The sequence below is a fragment of the Taudactylus pleione genome, unplaced genomic scaffold, assembly GCF_031769625.1.
Source record: "Taudactylus pleione unplaced genomic scaffold, aTauple2 ptg000147l, whole genome shotgun sequence".
Lineage (NCBI taxonomy): Eukaryota > Metazoa > Chordata > Amphibia > Anura > Myobatrachidae > Taudactylus > Taudactylus pleione.
The window spans coordinates 2128024-2151276 of NW_028284549.1; the positions used below are offsets into that span (position 1 = coordinate 2128024).

Genomic DNA, 23253 nt, shown 5'->3' on the forward strand with positions numbered 1-23253 from the left:
TTACCTTTCGGTAAATGTTTGAGTGTACCTTGATGCTCTAGTCTATATTAATATTTGCTCGGTTATAATAAGAGAAATTAATTAGTTTATGTTATGTTGACAATGATGACTTGTGGCTGGTGTCCTGATACTGGTGTTCTGGGGAAGGAGTTGGGTCAGGCTAGGGCAGACAGAACACAGGAGAGGACATCTGATATTATGTGGGGTCCCAGCTCTCCTAACATGCAGGAATATGTATACGTCACATACACAGTAATTGTGATGTACTGTAACATGTTTAAGGGACGCTATGCACTAAGCAGTCGGTTGCACACTGTTAGATGAGTGCTGACCTATAAAATAACTATTTGCCTAATGTTGAATGTTTTGGGGCAAAATATACTTTTTTGTACACCCAAATAATTACAAAAATGACTTTTGTGCACACTGTGCTGATTTTATCTTGCTCTAATATGTACATTGCTTACCGGCTGTGAGGTTCTCTGGAAAATCTTCCCATTTGGGGAAATATAGATTTAAATGACTTTAAACTGTAATTCATGGTGAATGTGTGAAGCTCTGTTTAGACCCATACAGTTCTGGGATTCACAAGTGTAAAAATGCAGAGACACAGTGGCAGTGACATTTGTGTTTTTCTTGTAACTTAAACACAATGGAAAGTAAACAGAAGACCAGTGAAAGACTTGTGGTCTCCAGGTCCCTTCTCCTGGGACAGCTGCTGCTGGACTCAGGTTCTCTATTTGGATTTGGTGGCCCCAAACTGTCTGTAGTGGAAAAGGCTCTTGGCGTCCAGGTCTCCAGAGTATTTCATTGCTTCAGCAAACAATTTGACTACCTAGAAAATATATGTAAAAAGCATAATACTTAATGGGCGTATAAAAATATCATGATTATCCGTGTTCCTTGCCCGTTTTAGCCATGTAAATTTGATGGGCAACCCTGGGCACAACTGTTGGGACTAAACTTGCTGTGATAAATATTACATGCTGATCACCCACCCAGTGGGGATCTGGGCATTACATAATATGTACATCTGCAGCAACTGTAGATTATCCATCAAGAGTGTAGAACACTGGTGCATCTATAATGCATAGGGGCCACTAAATAGGGGGGGGGGGCATAGCGCACACCCTGCACCCACAATTATATATATCTCTCAGGAGTCCTGCGTGGGTTGGCACTGCAGTACAACAGAAATCACTGGGAAAATGACGGTACGGACGTTTTCCCGGTATTTTGCGCATGTGCAAAAGATGTCTCCAAGTGCAAGGCGTGGGCGCTATAGACTCTACTATGCTGCCAGAGAGGAAAGGTGCCCGAACGGAGGCTGCACAAGGGCCCTCTCCTGCATAAAGCTATATTTACTAAAGTGCGGGTTTTTAGGAGTGGAGCCATTGCCCATAGCAAGTAGCAACCATTCAGATTCTACTAAAACATTTATTGTCTCCACTTTTAAAAACCTGCACTTTAATAAATATACCCCTTATACCTCCTCTGCTGTATAATATCATTAGTTGTATCTGACAATTCCTTCTCCCATTTGTAGAGCTGTGCATGTATCTTTGTGACCCACCTGGAAGTTGGTGAGTAGGGCGATGCCGCTGTCCACCGCAGTCCTCCGTATCTCAAAATTATCACGAACGTGTTTTGTGTTGCTGTTCGGCAGGTTAATCACCATGTCGATGTTGCCTTCTTTAATCAACCTGTGCAAAGAATAAAACAGATTAACTGTTTCATACCAGTAGCATATTGTACCATATTCCTCAGTCAGAATCTAGACAAGTCAGCCACTAATATAACACCCAATCTGCCCATACACAAACACAACCTACATTGGCCAGGTAATAACTGTTAGAGCCCGACCTTCTCTGCCACAATCAGAATTGCTGCTATTGGAAGGTTTGTCAGGGTTCAATAGAAAAGATGAATCCTCTCTATTCGGCTGCTTCTGCTTGTTGCCTGAATTTCCTATTATAAGGGCACAGTGGGGCAGCAAAGTGGGCATTCCTAGATGGGGACTGGATGGTGGCCTGAAGTGAACGCCAAAGAAAATACGTCTCATGGGCGTGTCAGTGAAAGCGGCTGCGTTCTCAGAATTACAGCCTCAGTGGCCATGTTCAGACAGACCAACAGCAGCTGCCATGCGGAAGCCTTCGCCTCTGAATACGGACCAGTGTGATTCCAGCCTAAATGCCCTGCGAGCTCGCTGCCTGAAAATGATCTGCTTTGCCGGGAGAGTTGGTAAAATTGCCATGTGTCAGGTGAATGAAGATAAATGAATCCCCTTTTGTGGTGTCCATAAAGCTTTTGTGAGTTTTAGTACAATATGCAGAGTATATTCATTTACAAATAAGCTATTATTACAATACAGTAAATATACACAGTAAAAGTGGCATATAAAGTCCAATGACCTAGTATCAGGGGGTACCGTATAAAGTCCAATGCCCTAGGGAATCGGGTACCGTATAAAGTACAATGCCTTAAGATATCAGGAGGTACCGTAAAAAGTACAATGCTCTAAGGCATCAGGGTTAAGGTGCCGTATAAAGTCCAATGCCCTATGGCAGGGATGGAGAACCTCAGACCCGGGGGCCGTATGAGGCCCCTGGAATCATTTGGTCCGGCCTTCAAAGCTCTTTTCTGCTAGCCTCATCTGGCTAGCACTGTACCTAGAATGGCACCCTGCAGCCAGAATCTATGCAGCAGGGCTGCCCGGAGCGTCCTTAGGATGCTTCAGACGGTCACAGCGCTGCCCTTACAGCTCCCCTGGAACATACTCAGTTTGCTCCGGGCATTGCTGTAATCACTGCCGATTGTGGCCCTGCCCCTGTGTGACATCACACAGAGGGGGCGTGTCCTGTACCGGGCCCATGAGTAATGTTATATATATCAAAATGGACCACGGCAGAAAAAAGGTTCCCCACCCCTGCCCTAAGGTATCAGGGTTAAGGTGTCATATTAAGTTCAATGCCTTAGAGCAGTAGGGTTAAAGTGCAGTTAAAGTCCAATGCTCTAAGGTATCAGGGTTAAGGTGCCGTATAAAGTTTATTGCCCCTTGGGTATCAGGATTAAGGTGTTGTATGAAGTCAAATGCACCAGGGTATTGGATGTAATACGGCACCTTAACCCTGATACCTGCTTACACCTTGAGCACCATCATCGGCAGGAATGACTACTGTGCACTGATCCTGGTAAGCGCTTTGGTGGCTTCTGAGAGGCAGCTGCTGGACTGAGCATTCCTGCTGTGCGGCTAATGCAGTCTGCATCCCGGCAGCAGTGTAGGAACACAGCCGCACTGATTACAGGAGAATGACAATGGTGACTAAGCCGCCACAGAAGTATTGTTTATGTGAGTGTAACACTATCCAGTTTTTATGAACAGATGAGAACTTGACAGCAGGGAATATACTGTGTATACAGATGCCGTCGTGTACAATAGCCCCTACTTCTTTGTACCACTACTGACCAGGAACTGAGCCCTAGGAGACTTCCTGGCAGTCGATCCCTTCCCATCACTGGTTACAGTTGGAGCACATTTGTTGCTCTCTGGGCCTGATTCAGAGCTGAACGCTCTGACCAGAGTGCTCGCTCTGAATCAGTGCCGTCCCAGCTAAATTTGGAGCGGCCTCCTGGCCGCTCGCATAGCTGTGGGTGACCACCCACAGCTTATGCGCGCGGCTAAAAAGATAGTCGCGATGGTCAAAGACCATCGCGACCATCGGGCTTGCGACGAGACCCTTCGGTAGGGTCTCGCTTCTGCAAGCCCAAGAGTGATTTTGGCTCTATGAGAGCCAAAATCACTCCCACTGACATCATTACTGATGTCAGTGGGGCCGGACTCAGACGGTAGGCGTTCCCATGGGAACGCCTCCGGCTGGCAGTCACGCCCCCGGCACGCCCACCAAAGGGGGCGTGCTGTCACTCACCATCGACAGCACGCCCCCTTTGGTACGAGATCCACAATGACGGCTTTGCCGTCGTTATACGGGTCTCGCGCATGCGCACGACGGAGCTCCCTCCGTCATGCGCATGCGCAATTCGGCACCATCGACCCGCTAGCGAGCGACCTTCGCTCGTGAGCGGGTCTGAATGACCCCCTCTGTACACTCTATATTGGAAATGCCACTTGTTATGTCTGTCTGGTGATTGTACTCCAAAGACATCGTTAATGAGCTATCAGTGCTGTGTGCTCTATTGGTGGATAGATGTGATCTAAAGAAAAGGAAATGTGGCTCTATACGGTGTAAAAAACACATTATTAAGGGTAGACAACTTGGGTTTTAGGGCCTGATTCAGCACAGATCGCAAATCTGCACCCGCCCTACGGGCACTGCAAAATGATGCAAATGAAGCAATCACAGCAAAATATAAAGCCGCCCACTTCCCTTTACTTACATTCACAATACCTTTTGCAAGTGTGCAAAAACATCGAGTAACATCGGACCCATACGCACAATTGTGGTTGACCTAACCTGACCTGACTCACAAAGGGGTCTATGTACTAAGCAGTGAAAAGTGATAAGTCTGTGATAAGTGCCAGCCAGTCAGCTCCCAACTGTCATTTTTCAAACAGCCTGTGAGATGACAGTTGGAAGCTGATTGGCTGGTACTTATCACAGACTTATCACTATTCACTCTGTCACTTATAACTGCTTAGTACATAGACCCCATAATGTTAAACGTCCTGTCGGTATCTAGAGCTCAGGCTGCGTATGCCATCGCAGGGGCTTAATTATGCACGCCCCTGTAATGGCGCTCAAACGCACTGGCACGCCTGCGTTTCTCTGGCCACCCCCCTGTCACACTCCCAAACGGTCACTTCCTGTCAATCACTGAACTATGAGACTGCATACTCGCTGTGATTGCTACCCCATCGCAGTGTCTAGTTCGCGCACTGCGATGTATACGCATGCGCAGAACGCAAAGATCGGCCGAGTACGTGCGAATTCTCATTTGCGTTCCTTGCTGAATTAAGCCTTTAGTGTAGTCCTGTTAGTGCTGTTATTTATTCATGTATTTATTGTTATGTGCTAGTATTGTCAGCTGATAACTTTATTTATTCTTTATGTGCATTTTTTTATACATGATGGGTTTTGTGTCTTAATAGCACCTTAGTATTATTTGCCCTCATGACGTGGTTATTACGTCACCATTCCTCCTTAATTACTGCTTTTAGTAGTAACTATACAATACAAGTTTCTTTATTGGGAGCAGCACTAACATGATATAGGCCCTGATTCAGAGCCGGACGCTCTGACCAGAGCGCTCGCTCTGAATCAGGGCCCTCCTCCATTAAAATGGAGCGTCCTCCTGGACGCTCGTATAGCTGTGGGTCACCACCCACAGCATATACGAGCGTGCAAAAAGATGGTCGCGATGGTCTTGACCATCGCGACCATCGGACTTGCGAGGGAAACCCTGCGGTCGGGTTTCCCAGCCACAAGCCCTGGAGTGATTTTGGCTCTACCAGAGCCAAAATCACTCCCACTGACATCACTAGTGATGTCAGTGGGGCCGGCTTCAGATGGTAGGCGTTCCCATGGGAACGCCTCCGTCTGGCAGGCACGCCCCCGGCACGCCCACCAAAGGGGGCGTGCTGTCAATCAACATCGACAGCACACCCCCTTTGGTACGAGACCCCGAGCGATGGAAAGCCCATCGCTCGCCGGGTCTTGCGCATGCGCACGACGGAGCTCCCTCCGTCGTGCGCATGCGCAGTGGGGAACATCGACCCACTTGCGAGCATACTGCCGCTCGCGAGTGGGTCTGAATGACCCCCATAGTTTTAATCACATATATATTTTGTTTTTTATTTAATATCTATATTTGTCTGTTGTTATAGGACTTACTTGTAGATGGAGGGAGAGCTGGACTGTGCCTCCTGGGATGGCCAAGCGACAGGCGTGGCTGGAACATCATTTGCATTGAGCCAGTCTGCAGTGGCCTCTGTAGCGTACAGCTGTATAACAGGAGGAGAAACAGCTTTTATACTGACAGCCTACAGTATACCTGTATTCATACAGATGTGTCAGTTACTAGTTGGTACCTGTTATATATAGAAAATACTCATTAGGACATGCAAGCTCTTTTCAAACTAGATTGAGAGGAATGCGTTCGGCATCCCGGCAGTTGGTGTGCTGACGCTTACATTACCGGCGCTTTCATCCCGATCACCGGGATACTGAAGGTGAGTAGCGGGGTTGGGGGGGGGGGGTTTGGTTTAGAGGTTAGGGTTAGGCACTAGGAGGAGGGATAGGGTTTGGCAGCCAACAAGTGTCGGTATGCTAACCCTGTCGGGATGCCGGTGTCGGGATTCTGTCCGCCGGGATCCCGAGCGCCCGCATCTCCTACCCAACCCGATGAGATCTTATTCACTGAAAGTGAGAGAAAAGCTGACCCCGACATCAGCATATATCACACCAATACCCCTTAGACGTTGGTTTTTATCAGGACACATCATTCTGTATACACAACAACATTCCGCCACTGAGCAGAAGGAAACCGTTACTGTACCTTGAATCCTTCCTCTTTAAGCTGCTCTGCTGTGCCAAGGAACTGGGGCCTGAAGGAATGCTGCAAAAGAGAGACGTTTATAAGATGGTTGCAGAGAGATCTGAAGGCAAATACACAACAAATATATAAACCTGTAAATTGCATTGTTGAATGCACATTGCATCTATAATGTCTGTTATGTCAATATGGTCTGTTGTTGTCCACACAAAACAAAAAACCCTGTAAACTGTGGTACCAACTCATATTCTTTAGAATGTAAGCTCTCACGAGCTGGGCCCTCTTACCTCATGTGCTTCTCCTTCCCTTACTTCTATTTTAATTTACAACAGCACCTAACACTTGGTTATAGACACCATGCTGCTTATTTAAGTGTTATGCTGCAATATATAAATTGATTTGTCCTGCATTGTTTGTACTGCTATTAACTATTTTTTGTGTGCTCATTTGTTTATGTACTGTGTAAGGCGCTGCGGAACCCTTGTGGCGCAATATAAATAAAGGATAATAATAATAATATTACATAGGAACTCTGCAGTATCAGAGGAAACTATTGTCCAATTTGCTAAATTTTAAAAGAAATTGTGGAAGTGTCTAGTATGGTGTTTTGAGAGATGTTTGTAAGTTGTACAGTATTTGTGTCGTCGTCCCCCATTTACTCAACAGATGAGCTCAGGAAGATTAATTTGGTACATGGCTTATATCAGATGCGTGTATTGTGCACCCAGAGTTGGACTGGCCCACAGGGGTACAGGGGAAACCCCTGGTGGGCCCCACTGCCTGAGGGCCCACCCCCTACTCTAGGGATCAGGTTTCAGATTGTGCATTTGAATTATACATATGTTACATTATACTGCAAAGGACTATGGTGTATTTTCTACAATACATTGCTGTTATTAATCAGGTACATTAACATGCATGCATTAGCAGTATTTATATATAATTTTAAAGAGGCCCCAACCATGCACACTCTAATGGTTAGCCAAGCCTCTGTGGAGGCCCGGCACACCCCATCTGTGCTGGCAGGCCACACCCCAAAGTATGGGCCCCTATCACTGCATTTTCCCAGTGGGCTCTTCTTGCCCCAGGCCGACACTGTGTGCACCTACTTTACATGCTATATAAAAAGTGCTGTAAGTGATAAATATTAGGCCATCATAATCAAATATATAGTAGACAGATTAAAAGAACCACTCAGCTCTTCTCTGCTTTCACATGGTGTGTGTGTGTGTTGTTTTTTTGGCTCTTAGTAAAAGGTAAGAGGAGTCGTGTTATGGATTCCGGACAGCAGACTACGCAGAACAAGGAAAATGTATTACCCTGGCTTACTGTTTTAGGCTCACAGGTCAGCCGTCAGCTTGCCGAGCAGTTGTCCAGTTTGGTTATTGTCCACCAAAGTAACCCTGTGTTGCTACCAAGTCATCCTTCTGACTGGTCTAAATCAAATGAATTTTAATTGGGCTGGCTGACAACTAAAATCAGCCAATGATTGAATCAACGTGCGATTCCCTTTGTTTGGCTTTATTGCTGACCATGCTGATGTATAGAAAGTGCCTCTTATATGTGTGTCTGTATATCTAGTTATTAGGCATTCAGACCAAATGGCTAAATTATACCATATGTTGATAATTATTCGCTAGACTATATTAGGGCATGTATCACTAACCTGGATTCCAATGAGGATGCCCTTCTGGGGCAGTTTGAAGCCGGTGGAGATCATGGCCTTCAGGAAGGCAGAATAGATGTTTTGTCCAAAGCAGGCCACCTTATCCAGACATAAATAGACAGAATCAGCACACAGTACTGTACGAGCTCACATAGGCTGTATTATTATTAGCCATTTATAACTGTATTTCTTGTATAGACTGTATAATTGTATTGCTGGGCTGCCGTGGTCAGAAGCTTCAATTGTTGTCATTAATGGCTCTTCTACTGTATGTCACCTCTTTGAAATTACAGGCCATGAATGGTAAACTGGCTATAATCCTATAAGCTATCAATATAATTTCAGAGATGGGTATTGTAAACCGATTTTTTTTATGGGATGAAATGTTTGGTTGTCACCATGGAGGATATGTAGCACAGTTTAGGACATTTTCCTTAGTGATCGACCACAGTGACAGTATAATGCACATTGTAGTAACAGGGCTATTCATGGTGTAGGGAGATTTCGCTGACAGCCCACACAGGGCCTGATTCAGCAAGCGACGTAAGTGAGAGAACGCACGCACTCGGCCAATGTTTTTGCACTGCGCATGCGCAAACTAGTCAGTGGGATCGGGTAAAGGGTACGCAGACTACACGCAGTGTGTACGTAGACCCTTCAGATATTGATTGACAGGAAGTGCTGTTGGTGGGTGGTGACGGGGGGGTCGGCCAAATATAGGCATGCCAGTGCGTTTGAATGCGGTTGCAGGGGCGTGTATAAATTACCCATTGTACTGCCCTACGCAGCTGGAGCCCTCACTGCGTGCAGGAAGTGTATTAATTCCTGAGCAAGGTCAGGTCAACCTCTATTCTGCGTATGAGTCCGATGGTTCTCGATGTTACCAATGTTTCTGCTATCGTGCGGACTGCTCACGCTGTGAGTGAAGAGAGGTGGGCGGCATTATGTATCGCTGGGCGTCTGCCTCTTGTGCTGCGGTTGCCGTGCGTATGCAGTGATTAGCATATTTTCTCAGTGGCTTGGTGCGTGCGTTCTCTCGCTTGCGTCCCTTGCTGAATCAGGCCCACAGTCCCATGCTATAATACTTGGGCACCTGAGTTCACCGAGCTCTGAAAACTGATTGCGGAAACTGGCGCCATCTTCAGGTGGCATTAGTTCCCTCATATTGGGAGGGAAACCGGACTGCAAAGAGGGATCCCTCCATCCCTCTCTATGCGCAGACGTGAACTAATTAGCAATTTAAATAGCAGTGATAGGCCTCGTGGTTACAGCTACTATTCGAAGCAAGTGTCCCTGCACAGGAGCAATATTGAATTGCTCCGATAGTGTGTTGGATCTGCCATCGCAACTCCCAGCCAGTCAGGTCCTTATATCACATGGGGCGATCTGCATTAATAAAGAATAGACCCCTGACAGAGACCATCGTAGCAGCGCCCAGTCAGAAATAAAAGCTGAGATGATGCAAGCCAGTATAAAGTACTCTGCAGCATTTTACAATTGGGAACAAAACAAAGAGGTATCTGGGTAATTGTGGCGCTTTCTAGCCAGATGAGTTATTTTGACCTTCTTACTGGGCTGTCTTCTGACAAAGGATCACTATGAAAGACGTGAGATGGATCTAACATGGAGTTTTATATAATATCACTTATTTCCTTTTGTGGGTGCCTTGTTATATTTTACACCGGTAAAGAATTATACTTTACACTGGTTGGTGTTGAAGAATTAAAACATTTTAGTTTGTCACTGCAGGATGTTTTTTTTAGTGTCTATGGTGCTGATACTGAGGTGGGAGCAAAGCATAAAAGTGCAGGTAACTGTGCACCTTGGTAAAACCATGCTGCACTGCCGGTGGGGGAGATGTAACACGGGGAGATGTAACACGTGCAGAGAGATTGGATGTGGGAGGGGCGCGTCCTAGCTCAAATCTACTGTAAATTGCAGTGTAAAGCTGGGTACACACTGGGATGATGTCGAGCCAATATGCCATTTTGTAACAACATATCACCTACATCGCTCAGTGTGTACCAGCGATTGCGCGTTCCTGCGGTCACTAGCTATGGTCGCCATGTTTGATGTGCTGCACATCAAACCAAGCGATATCGCTGGCGGCCAGTGAATGTTGTAACGGTAATCGTTCCATCGTTCATTAAAGGGGTCCAGTGTAGGCGCACAATCACTGTTCACGGGCATTCATTCCGATTGTTGGAACGAATGCCTGTTGCTCCAGTGTGTACCCAGCCTAAGGATAAAGCTGTCCAGCATTTGTAGACTACATGCAAAAGCAGCCAGTAGTTACCCTGCATGCAAAATCAATAAATGTATTTGCCCCCCCCCTTTGCTCCTAGAGTAACTCAGAATCAGTGCTTGTATGCAGTGACCATGCTTAACTGAAATACACAACCTCATTGCTAGTTAGCGGTTATTTTTTTAATCCTAAAACAGATGGAAATGCCTCGGTACATTAGGATGGTTCACATAAGATCTTTATGATTCAACAATGACAGCAATTAAAGAACTGTGGGCCTGATTCAGAGCCGGACACTCTGAAAGAGCGTTCCCTTTGAATCAGGGCATTTTGTTTATTTTTTTGTGTGGCCTCCTGGCCGCTCGCATAGCTGTGGGTGACCACCCACAGCTATAGCGAGCGGCCAGGTGATGGTCGCGATGGTCTCGACCATCGCGGCTTGCGACGAGACCCATGTGGTAGGGTCTCGTTCCCGCAAGCCCCAGTGAGCTTCTGGCTCTTAATAGAGCCGTCAGTGGGACCGCCCCCAAACGGCAGGCGTTCCGTCAGGAATGTCTCCGTTTGGCCAGTCACCCCCCCTGCCTGCCAATCACAATCGACAGCTGCCCCCTTTTGGTGCCAGCCGGGTCTCCGTCATTCGCACGTCGGAGCCGGCATGCGCATGCGCAGTGGCCAAACATCGACCCGGGTCTGAATCAGGCCCAGTGTGAGAAAGAAGAAAACAGAGAGTTACTGGTCAGCAGATTGTACTGCTATCGAGCTACTGTATACACATATTTTTTAGCTGGCTGGGCCTTTTTCAGGACATCACCACTTAATTCACATAGATACTTTTTCATCACCTTTCTATTTGTTTGTTCATTATTTATGTCATTTTAATTCTTACTCATTATATTAACTCTTATTGATTATCTTTACACATCTATACTTTACACTTCACTATCACCTTTTTTCCCTTTTCATGTGATGCCCTGGGGATGGTCCTTGGATGGATTCTTTTGGGGTGTCTTGCGCTTTGGACGTGAACCCCTTAATGTTAGGGACGCTGGTATAGAGGAGCCTTGACGTTGGCCCGGCGCTTAATCATATATTTGCAAATGTATGCAACTAATACCTCTGAATCTCTATTATCATGTAGGATTCAAGTATTTTTGTTGAGATTGCTGCAGTGTGCTGGAGGGAATATCCCTTTTTTTCTGTGGTTCAGTGTAAACCCTGCCCTTTACAAGCACATGTGCTATATCATTAAGCGGATGTGAGCGACCACCACACTTTTTATTTACATATTTTTAGCATTGACCTCCACTATATTATCTCTCTGCAAATTTAGAATTAATAAGATATATTTACCTCGCCGGTGGATGCCATCTCACACCGCAGAATTGGATCGGCTCCTCTCAGACGAGGCCAGGAAAACATGGGGGCCTGGTAAAAAAATTAAATAAAAAAAATAATAATAATAAGTGAACTCAAAAGTAGAGTAAAGTTGCCGCCATCTCAGGAGCTCACCTTAATCCCAACGTAGTCTGCAGGGATGATGGGACTCTCTAATGTCGGAAGTGAACTCTCGTCAATTTTTTCTCCAATCATGACTTTTGTGGCCACATCGATGAAGTCAAGTCCTAAGGTCTTGGACACAAATGGGAAGGAGCGGGAGGCCCTCAGGTTGCATTCAATCACCTAAAAGCAAACAAGCAATCCTGATGTAATAGACAGGAATAACAATCCACCACTAACTGGTTGCTATGTTAGGACTCAAGGTATAAATGAGTTGCCAGTGATAGAGGAAGCTTTAGAGGAAGCTCCGGCTTCCCGACCGCCGGTATCCTAAAGGTAAGTAGAGGGGGAGGGTTAAGGTTAGGCATTAGGGGGAGAGGGCTAGGTTTAGGCATTGGGGGGGAGGGTTAAATATAGGCTGCAGGGAGGATGGTTAGGTTTAGGCTGAGGGGGGGAAGGGTTAGGATACCTACCAACAGGCAGGGTTGGACTGGCCTACAGGGGTACAGGGTAAATCCCCGGTGGGCCCCACTGCCTGAGGGCCTGACCACTTGCTTTAATGTCAGGTTCCAGACTGTGCACTCAAATAATACATTGTTACTCTATTAGAGGGTCAGTTGCATGGTCTCTAATGTCTTATCAAACCTCTGTGGGGGCTGGCCTCATCCCCTGTGCTAACTGACCACACCACAAAGCATGGGCCCCTATCACTGCATTCCCCTGGTGGGCCCTTCATATTCCAGTCCGACACTGCCGACAGGTGTCGGTATCTTTACTCTATCGGGATGCCGACGTTGGGATTTTGACCTCCAGGATCCAGTACCCAACCCATGAGAACGTGGGCTAACACCTGGACTGTCACTTACCAAGACATCATTGCCTCTGACAAGGAACTGCACGTTGAACGGTCCAGAAATAGCAAACGCATTTGCAATTTTCTTGGTGGCAATTTTCACCTGCAAATCACAGGAAAAAAGTTAGATTTGTAGCCACTTTTCAAAGTTTATTAGAGAGACGGTTTAGTTAAGCTCTACCTATAATCTTCTTTGTCCTATGAAGGACATTTTTAGTGGACCTGTTGACTGAGGAGAAAATTCATAACCTGAGAAAGCAGATTAACTTGTCCCCTGGAAATTGTATTATACATTACTGTCTGTGGGAAAAGTCAAGGGGGGGTTATGTAATAGGTGCGAGCCGCAGCCCCTGCGGGAACTCCTGTGCGTCTTCCCATATTTTTAAAGCAACAATCATTTTAAGGGCAAAACCAAGCTGGTTTTGCCGTTAAAATGCCCCCAAATCTCTCACAATGGGCTAATTAATGCACCAGGAATTCCAATATTGAACGACAAACACTTTTGTTATTTGCTTGTTTATTTTTATATCAATGGTTTAAAATAAAGAAAAATCGCTACAGTTAAAAAAAAAAAATGTTTTGTACAGTACCAGTTACCAAGAGCTCAGATCAGCATAATCCCAGATTATTAAAATCATTTTTACTGAGATATATAGCTTACTTTTTTATTTGGCAAGTGCCAAGCAGACCTGCCATGGATAAAATCAGGAACAGCTGCTAAAATTAGTATACGTCTTTTGGCTCTTACAGAATACAATTTACTTCTTATGGCGAGAGATATTTACATGGAGTGTAGTTTGTTGTATCGAAAGCAGAAAAAAAATGTGACTTGTTACATGGCGAGATGGTTAGAACATTTGGGCAGAAGTCACCCTGTATCTGGGCAATCAGTTATATCCAACTGAAAAAGCAATTCACAGCTGACTACTAAATCCTGTGCGCAGTCATCAGTTGGCTGTATTATTGCTCTGTATTTATGGCCAATCACCGTGACACCTGACTGCGCAGATCTGTGGCTGCTGACCACACGTGTGCGGCAAATTGGACTCTGATGTTCATTCATCGTGCCAAGCATCTGGAGTTTTACTTTATGCTATAAATTGTCCCTGTAGTTAAAAATTTGATTGAAACATTTACAGATCGGTAACTTTAAGGAATTTGCATCAAATTATTCTAAGTACTTTTTCTTTAATAGGATATCACTTTTATACTCTGGCTGTCAGACAGTCTACAGTACTTTATGTTGACCAAAGAGCTACAGTACTGTAGGTGACAAAGCGGGAGAAACAATAAGTGATGTACTGTATTATTAGAAGTAGCAGAATTTATTATAGATGATACATTTTATATATATATATATATATATATATAATTATATATATATATGTGTGTGTATGTATAGTCACATCATAATAAGTGTACCTTAACACAAGTGACATTTAAAACAATTTATTCTGCCATATGACAAACATAAAACTTGAACAGTGGAATTCCACACAATAATAGCAGCGATGATAGTTCTATTTGTGAAAAATATTGCTATAAAGTGCAAACATATAAAGTGATTGAGTAGTCCATAGAATAAATACCTCAGGTTAAGCAGATAAATACGTTTTGAAAAACCAGATATAAAACACAGAGAGAAATAATTCTTAAAAATAGGATAAAAGAATTTTGTTCTAAAAACAATGCTTATCTGAATTGATGATAAAAAGTTCAAAGTTCATCAGGCAAGAAAAGGCAGCTACCCAACGCGTTTCGTCCTTTTGGACTTTATCTGACTACTCAATCACATTATATGTTTGCACAGCACATGGCACTTTATAGCAATATTTTTCGCAAATAGAACTATCATCGCTGCTATTATTGTGTGCAATTCCACTGTTCAAATTTTATATTTGTCATATGTCAGTATTTTATTATACACACAGAGAGGTTGTTTTGTATCTGTATCTCATGATTGTTTTACCGAACATTAAATGATACCTTCTCAAGTGCCCCTTGGCTGATGGTCTGTGTGGGGATCATTAGAGTGGCATCTCCTGAGTGTACGCCAGCATCCTCCACATGCTCAGAGATAGCATGAGAAATGACCTGTACAACGTGGGATAATAGAGATGAGTAAATTGTTGCGTTATTGACCAAATGAAAAGTCCCTCTCCCAGGAACTTCTGCGATGTGTAGCCCCTAGGCTGCAATGGCCAATGACTCATGCCATCTGGCTACCTGGGCCAAGCTCCAGAGTGCTTTGCATTCCGGAACTTGGTGAATTTGGCATTTTAGCAGCCCCCATAGAAAGCTATAATGGCTGCTTTTGCGATCGAAAAGTCCCTCTTACATACATCCGGTGAATCCTTAGTTTTTGCCGGTAGCTCCGGAAGATGAGATCCCTGGATCTATAGGAGCCCCCATCCCTGCGTGTGACTTTACATATGTAGTAAATTATGGCCTCGATAATCGGCGATAAGAAGTTAGAATTATTGGGACCAAGTCATGATAATTTATAAATATGCCCCTATGTAAGATGCCCCTTTGCATGGGGCAATGTGATGCGAGAAATGTACATTTTTATATATACACAGGATAAAAAAAATTATATCTCCTGCATAAAAACATTAAAACATTTCACACACAAAAAATGGAAAAAAGAGGAAACGGCTGCTATCTGCATATTTTTCCTGAAACGTGATTGACAGTATATAGAATAAATAGTTCTGTAGGAGCACTGCAGATATACAGAAGGAAGTTAATGCATAGCAGTATGTAATAAAGCAGAAGGGAGTTTATAATGGAGGTCAGATGTCTGCAATGTCTCACTGAAGAAAGCCTTATAAATAATTGTAGCAGAACTGTATATATGTGTTTCTAGATAGCTTTTATATGTTAACTTATTACTGTGCTTTAAAGACCAGCTGTAAAATGAAACCTACACGCCCTTCTTTGCCGACGGCATCCATCTCTACTTCTCGGGCTCCTTGTATGAACTTGGTGATCACCACCGGGTGCTCCTGTCAAGATAATAATCAAATAAAGTAAATTCCACAGTTCAAAATATAACACCCTTACTATTTGTGAGGCCCATATGGCGGTAAACAAAATGCTGAGACACTTGTGGAGGCAGCCATGTGGTATAGCTGCCATCCCCAGTCTGTAATCTTTCGGTATGTCCCATAGCATGGACATAAATGCCATAGGTGCAAGGGGTGCAGCTGCTATGTGGCCCAGAGCTCAGGGGGGCCCATCTTCCTTGATAAAGTTATATGTGTTATATACATTTTTCACCATTGGTTGGTACATAGGGGCCTTCAAATACCTAGTTACACCCCTGTCTCATAGCTATTGCTTCTATCACACAGTGCGACTCTTTCTTAGATCAAAACCATTCCCACCTAGAATGTTTAAAGGCTTCTTCTCTCTGCATCTAAACCCATGGTACGAATACATAGGACACCTACAGTAAATATGTCAAAAAGAGGCACTAATGCAAAATAAGGAAGAGCTGGTGTACTGAAGTTGATTCTGAATAATTATTAGTGCAAACAGTTACGTAGAACATACCCTCTGGTATTTCACTTGAGAGAGTTGTAGGTAGAAATACCTTTTTTATCCCGTCAATGGTGGATAAAACCTAGGGATAGCCAGGAATGATTTGCCATCAATGATCTATGGTTTTGCCATCTGTGGCAGAGGTCTGATGGTTTTCCACTATTGAGGGCAGAGATACTGCAATGTTTTGTTTTCATCCCCCGAGGCTGGGCGCTTAGCCCTGCCGCTCTCTCTTAGCTCCACCTCCTTCCAGTGACCCGCAGCGGGGATCCTCATCAATGGTTCTATCTCAATGGTTTCCTATCCTCAATGGTATCCTCCAATAGCCATCCGTAATAAAAAATCCTTTTTATAACCACTAACTAGATACAGATAGCACAAGTGGTGATGTATTCACTGGTTTTTATTATGTTTGGATTTGGATTTTAATTTCTGTCTTTAAATTATATTGAAGAATATTATGCTAAAATCCATCTGGTGGAAAGCATTGTACTTTCTTTCATGTAGTAACTTGTTACTCTACTTCTACTAATAACAAGCTCTTCTCTGAGTGATGTCATGTTAGTCCTTCTTTATGTGATGTCATGTTAGTCCTTCTTTATGTGATGTCATGTTAGTCCTCCTCTAGTAACATGGTATTCTCCCTCCGCTAATAAAATTTTATTTCCTCTCTGGTATTACAATTATACTCTCCTTACTGGTGTCATGATATCTCCCCCCTAATAATATGGTATGATCCAATTAGTGATGATATGTTATGCTTCCTTTGATAATTACATGCTCGGGGCCGGCTCTATACATTCCGGAGCTCAGGGCGAAAGTATCCTTTAACGGCCCTGAGCTCGGGGGGAGACCATTTGCCTTAAACTTAGCTTAAGTAGGATAGATGGTCCCTCCTCATTCTGCTGCTTCTAGTCCGTCTTCTCACAGAGTCCGCTACCAGAATGCCATGTGTGACAATGTCACGTGGTTTGTTGTCATCACGCCAGGCATTCTTAGAGACATGGGAAGGACCAACTGGACGTCATGGCACGCCACAGTTTACCGTTGTCTTAGTAATAAACTGCAGCAGTACCATGTTGTGCAGTTGTTCCCTGCACATCAAACAGTCGTGTCCAAGAGAGGGCTCCGCTGCAGGCAAGAGCCCTGCTTGCCCGCCCCTAGAACCACCAGCTACGTCATTGCATCTCGCACCCCTCGCGGTCGGCTCTCAGCCCGAATTTGCTCATTTTGCTCACATATAGCTAATAAGCTTCAGTTTTCAGATCTGAACAAAACCGAGCCAAAACGGAACTGCTCATCTCTAATTAAAATGAAGGGCAAACTCAAATTTTCATTAAAAAAGTTATACAAATGGTAAACTTCATTTGGTCAAGTCTGACGGGACACTCTTTTGTGATATCATAATCAGAAACAAATTGGTACAGAAATGTCAATAAAACTTCATAGCAGTATTTGTGAAATTAGCAATATCACACATATAATATGTCTGCGTTCTGTATCGTTTCATTTAATAATTCCATAACACGCCAAAGTTTGAATAAGTTAATGCATAAGCAAAACGTACATTTGACAGATTTCTTATTGGAAAATGGGACAAAAATGTTCTGGAAAATATATCACATGTGATTCCTGTTACCGGTAAAAGTCTGTCATGGTGCTTCCACTATTACAGCACATCTGCCCCTCCCGGGTAACTGTACTCTTATATCGCTAGGAGGGCAACGTGACGCTCTATGATCTGCGCTGGACACAAAATCTGATCTTACCTGGGAGACTCTTGTGGCCTCAGCCAGGAAATTCTTCAGCTCCTCTTCTCCATACACTACATTCATTGCTGAGCCGCTGAGGGGGGAGTATAGAAAACATGTATTATCTTACAGTATTTATACGCACGGCTGTTACTTGTTTTATCTGCACTATTCAGTAACGGCCAAGTGTTAAAGTAAAGTTAAGCTGCATACACACGTAACGATTTTAGTAACCAACGATTTTCGTTAACGATTTTCGTTCAGATTTTCCCTTGAAAAAGTGAACGAAAATCGTTTAGAAAAATCGTTGGTTACTAAATTAATGAACGATTTTGTCAACGACTTTCATGAACGATGAATGATTTTTTAATCATGCATATAGTGAATGGACATCGTTCATCGTTCATTCTGTACAACATGAACAATTTTCTGAACGAAAATCATTCTGTTGGACAGTCAGAATGGAAGATTATCGTTCATCGTTCACCCCCAAAAAATGAACGATTTTTCAAACGATTTAACGATAACGACGTCGTTATAGTTAAATCGTTCATAAAATCGTTACGTGTGTACGCACCTTTATAAATACTCTTGTCTGTAAGTTGCATGAGACATACTGTAAATGATACAATCACAAATGATATAACTTAGATGATCCATCTAATTCAGTTAAACAACAGCATCTTCTTTTGGTGATATTTATCATGCATAGGGTTTATTCTAAAGAACTGAATGATTAATATTTGCACTAAAAGTAATCAGACTGTGCCCAAGTACATGTAGTAGCCGGCAGGAGCTTTGGGTCACATCTCCCTGCTACTGAGGACAATTATATGGACTAGCCTATATAAGACTTGTGGTGACTAAGGCAGGGCCAACATAAAGAGGGATGCAGTGAAAAGGTCGGCAATTAGGGGATAAATACTCAAGACAACACTGGAGGGTCACAGTTCTGACCCAGAAGTCACAGTCCGGGACCCGGAAGCCGCGCTGGACTCGCTACAGCCGTCAGGAGGAAAGTAAGTCACCTTTGACTTAACATGTCGACATTTCATCACTCTCTACAAGATTAATGTTGACATGGACAGCTTTGACAGTATGACCATGCCGACATTCTCATGTCGGCGTGATAACTGTCGGACAGTATCATACCATGCTCCATAAAGATTGGTTTTATATGCTATAATGATAGCTATACTTTCTGCCCTGTTTTATAGCTACAACAGTTCAAAACGCTATAGAGTAGTAAATGACCATGTAAAATCAATTGTTAGCTTAATAAACCAACATAATAAGTAAAACATATAAAGATAAAATAAATTTTCAGTACTAATAGTGAAGCTAAGTTCAGGATACAGAAGCTATGTAATATTGTCTGGCTGCTTGTGTGTTACCTGAGCACGTAGGACGGACGCAGCAAGCAGGGATATCCGACCGTCTTTGTAAACTGCAGAGCATCATCCTGCAGGAAGATAGAGCACAGCACGTGTAATGATCAGTGAATACAGCACATAATATAGAGTTGTTAGCGTCTGTCTAGACTTAGACACAGCCCGTCACAGACATCTGTCTCACCAGAGAGTTCACTGCTTTCCATGGGGCTTGGGCGATCTGCAGCTCATCCAGCACAGCAGAGAACGTGGAGCGGTCTTCAGCCCGATCGATCTGCAGTGGGCTGGTGCCCATAATCTTCACCCCGTTCTTGTGGAGGGGCACAGCCATGTTGTTGGGGATCTGCCCTCCTACCGAGATGATGCAGCCGTCGCATTGCTGGTAAGAAATAGAATGAACACTTATCACCTGGCCTGGGAGATACTGGTTTATAGTCAAGAGTGTTTCGCTCATGTCTGTAGTCACTCAAAGCTGCTCCAACTGCTAATCATTGTCATCGTTCTTTTGCAACTGATCGTTGTGTGACAGCGCCAGAAAGATTTCTGAATAAACAGAGCTTGGAACACAAGGACAGCTGGTAACTGCTCCATCATTCGCATGGCTTCCGGTTACTAATAGTCAGAGTGTGAAGCAATGAGAGGGGGTGTAGTAAATTATGGTACATGCTTTTCTTCTAAAAATTATATCTATAGCAGTGCCGGTTCATACCTTCTTAGTGGTGGGGGGCTGCAAGTGTACATGTACTGGGGGCCAGGGCTGTAGAGAGCCAGGCCCGAGTTAAAGCTAGGGGGTGGGGCCTAATGTAAAAAAAAACAAAAAGAAGAAAAAATGTGCTCCACAGTGGGGCGACGTTGTACCCATCAGCTAGGGGCAGATCCAGTAAGGGGACCGAGATCAGTGCAATCGCTCTCCCCCTTCCTATCTGGTGCAGGCAGAGGAGAATGCTGCTGCACTCAGTCTCCCTGTACTCACAGCATATCTTGGGGGGGGAGAGGGGGTAGTGGAACCAGACCCCCACCGGGCCCCGTTATCAGTACTCGCCCCTTCTCTTGCTGGGGACTCACTGGTGGTGGCGGATTTTACTGGCGAGGCTGCAGCCCCAAAGTAAAACCCTCCACTGATCTAATTCAGCCAGACCCGTTTTGCGAGCCCGCTCGTAAACTGGCAGCACACTGTCAGTGATTGCCGTTCGGGGGCGGAGGGGGATGCAATGGCCTCTGGGCCTAATTTAGACCCGCTCGCAAGCGGGTCGATGTTGCCCAAGTGCGCATGCGCGAGACCCGAATAACGACGGCCAAGCCTTCGTTATGGGTCTTGCACCAAAGTGGGCGTGCTGTCGATGGTGATTGACAGCACGCCCCCTTTGGTGGGCGTGCCGGGGGCGTGGCTGCCCAGACAGAGGCGTTCCCATGGGAATGCCTACCGTCTGGGGCAGGCCCCACTGACATCACTAGAGCCAAAAGCACTCCAGGGCTTGCGGAAGCGAGACCCTACTGCAGGGTCTCGTCGCAAGCTGATGGTCGCGATGATCTTGACCATCGCGACCATCATTTTAGCTGCTTGCTATGGCTGTGGGTGGTCACCCACAGCTATGCGAGCGGCCAGGAGGCCGCTCCAAAAACTAGGAGGGACGGCCCTGATTCAGAGCGAGCGCTCTGTCAGAACGTCCGGCTCTGAATCAGGGCCTCTGTTTCTTGAGGCGTGTGGCTGCCATTGGGGGGGAAGGATGTCTGTCAGCTGACTGAGATTTCCTGGCCTCTTCCTCGCAGCTGCGACAGCCGCCTGCGTGACCCCATGGGTCACCTTAGCCAGCCAATGGTCCGCAGAGTATCCAATGCTGCGTTGGATAATGCAGCTTGGATATTTAATGCAGCAGGAGTTGTGATGCCTCCTCTGCATTACCATATCTGCACAGACGGAACAGCTAAGCTGCTTACGAGCAGCTTAGTTATTCCGCCTGAAGCTGAATCAGAGCCTGTGGGGTCTATTTACTAAGCAGTGTTAGGAGACAGTGTGAAAAGTGATAAGGTGCCAGCCAATCAGCTCCCAACTGTCATTTTTCAAACACAGCCTGTGAGATGGCAGTTAGGAGCTGATTGGCTGGCACCTTATCACTTTTCACTCCTAACACTGCTTACTAAACAGACCCCTATATCTTTATCTGGGGTAAGTGGTTCATAGACTTAATATACAGTAATTGCCATGTAGTCTAATTGAAGGCATACTGGCTGCTATCCATGATGTGTAATCTATGAGTTAGTAATTTGCTAGAAAAATGGCCTTTTAATGTTTCCAGGCTAGTTGTTAATTACACTGTGATCATGTGCAGTGCGGGCTAGTATTGTATGTTGTGGGTGCGTCAATGTGTTACAGTAATACGAGTCTCATCCAGCAGCTCCAATGTTTCAGAACTTGGGTCACTCACCTCCTGTTGGAACACATCTAAAATTCTTTCCAGTGACAGCTCCTCAAAGTAGAGTTTGTCGCATTCATCGAAGTCTGTGCTAACGGTCTCTGGGTTGCAGTTCAGCACCACAGTCCTCTTGCCGAGTTGCCGTAATGTGCGAATGCTGGAGACTGCGCACCAATCAAACTCAACACTGCTGCCTGCACCATGAAAGAAGAGGGTGTTAGATGGGTCATAGAGGAGGAGGACAGATAGCTTCAGCAATGGAATACAATAGTGATGTTCCTATATAATCTGCAGTTCTGTGTAAGGTACACGGGGGGGTGAAATAAATACATGAAGATACATTTGACCATTTAAGTTTACCGAATAAAAAGCCTCTTAACTGAAGGAATTAAAATGATTTGACCAAGTGGTTATTGTGTATATGCAGACAGCAAGAACTTGAGGGTCTGTCCGATTCTCACACCAATGTATAAATGTCTCTCAATAAGGGTGGTAAAGCCTTAGGCCGTGTACACACTAGGACGTTATCTGCACGATATGTCATTTGCAGGCAAATTGGAATGACATATCATGCAGATCGTACATTGTGTACGCCTGATCATATACGAAATCTTCGGGCTGGCCGTGCTACATGGCCAATCAGAAGATTTCGGGTACGATGTGGTGCAGTTCAATGAAGGACGGAACGAGATATCATTCTGTCATCCGTAGAATTGCACAGTGTGTACGGGCATGAAGGGAATTTGGCTCGACCATTGCGCCGATTGCCCGTCGTCCTAGTGTGTTCACGGCCTTAGACAGTTATCTGTATAGGGGGGAGATTTATTAAAGCTTTCCACTAAGGGGCTCATTTACCAACAAGATAAAGAGGTTAGGTTCTAACTTTACCACTGTTTATCACTGTATCGCCTACACCATCTACAGAGAGCGCCTACACCATCTACAGATAGCGCCTACACCATCTACAGAGAGAGCCTACACCATCTACAGAGAGCGCCTACACTATCTACAGAGAGCGAGAGTGATATCGTCTCCACTGCTGGCAATGGGATTGTACAATGATATGATGTTTTAAGAACAGACTTAATTTCCAATACATCATAGAGGGACACTTGCTAGGGATCACTACCTCAATGTGATCCCTTATTCTCTCGGTCAGTTAACACCTGATGATGATGCAAATATACAACAATTGAATTTGTGTCTGTACATTTGCTATTTAACAACAATAAACACAAACACACTTTTTGTTTGGCTGTATCAGCTTAATATCAGTGGTATGAACCATATATTCCTGTAGTATCCTATAATCAGCGAATATCTATACGCTATCACTATAATATAGGGTAATTTACATCCCAAAATATATTGGAACGTAAA

At 44.6% G+C, this 23253-nt stretch overlaps 1 protein-coding gene across 1 annotated transcript in view; it reads right to left on the bottom strand.

Annotated features, from left to right (window-relative positions):
- Positions 1–736: 736 nt before the first annotated feature.
- The window catches only part of CPS1 (carbamoyl-phosphate synthase 1), a 72407-nt gene continuing 49890 nt past the window's right edge, over positions 737–23253 (bottom strand). The window contains exons 25-38 of the mRNA XM_088474143.1: positions 21886–22067; positions 19644–19838; positions 19463–19530; positions 18087–18162; positions 15702–15779; positions 14758–14865; positions 12785–12874; positions 11931–12101; positions 11772–11846; positions 8177–8275; positions 6514–6573; positions 5850–5959; positions 1574–1703; positions 737–835 (exon numbers count right to left, since the gene is read on the bottom strand). Of these exons, the coding sequence (XP_088330269.1) occupies positions 737–835; positions 1574–1703; positions 5850–5959; positions 6514–6573; positions 8177–8275; positions 11772–11846; positions 11931–12101; positions 12785–12874; positions 14758–14865; positions 15702–15779; positions 18087–18162; positions 19463–19530; positions 19644–19838; positions 21886–22067 (1541 nt within the window). The remainder of the gene's footprint in view (positions 836–1573; positions 1704–5849; positions 5960–6513; positions 6574–8176; positions 8276–11771; positions 11847–11930; positions 12102–12784; positions 12875–14757; positions 14866–15701; positions 15780–18086; positions 18163–19462; positions 19531–19643; positions 19839–21885; positions 22068–23253) is intronic.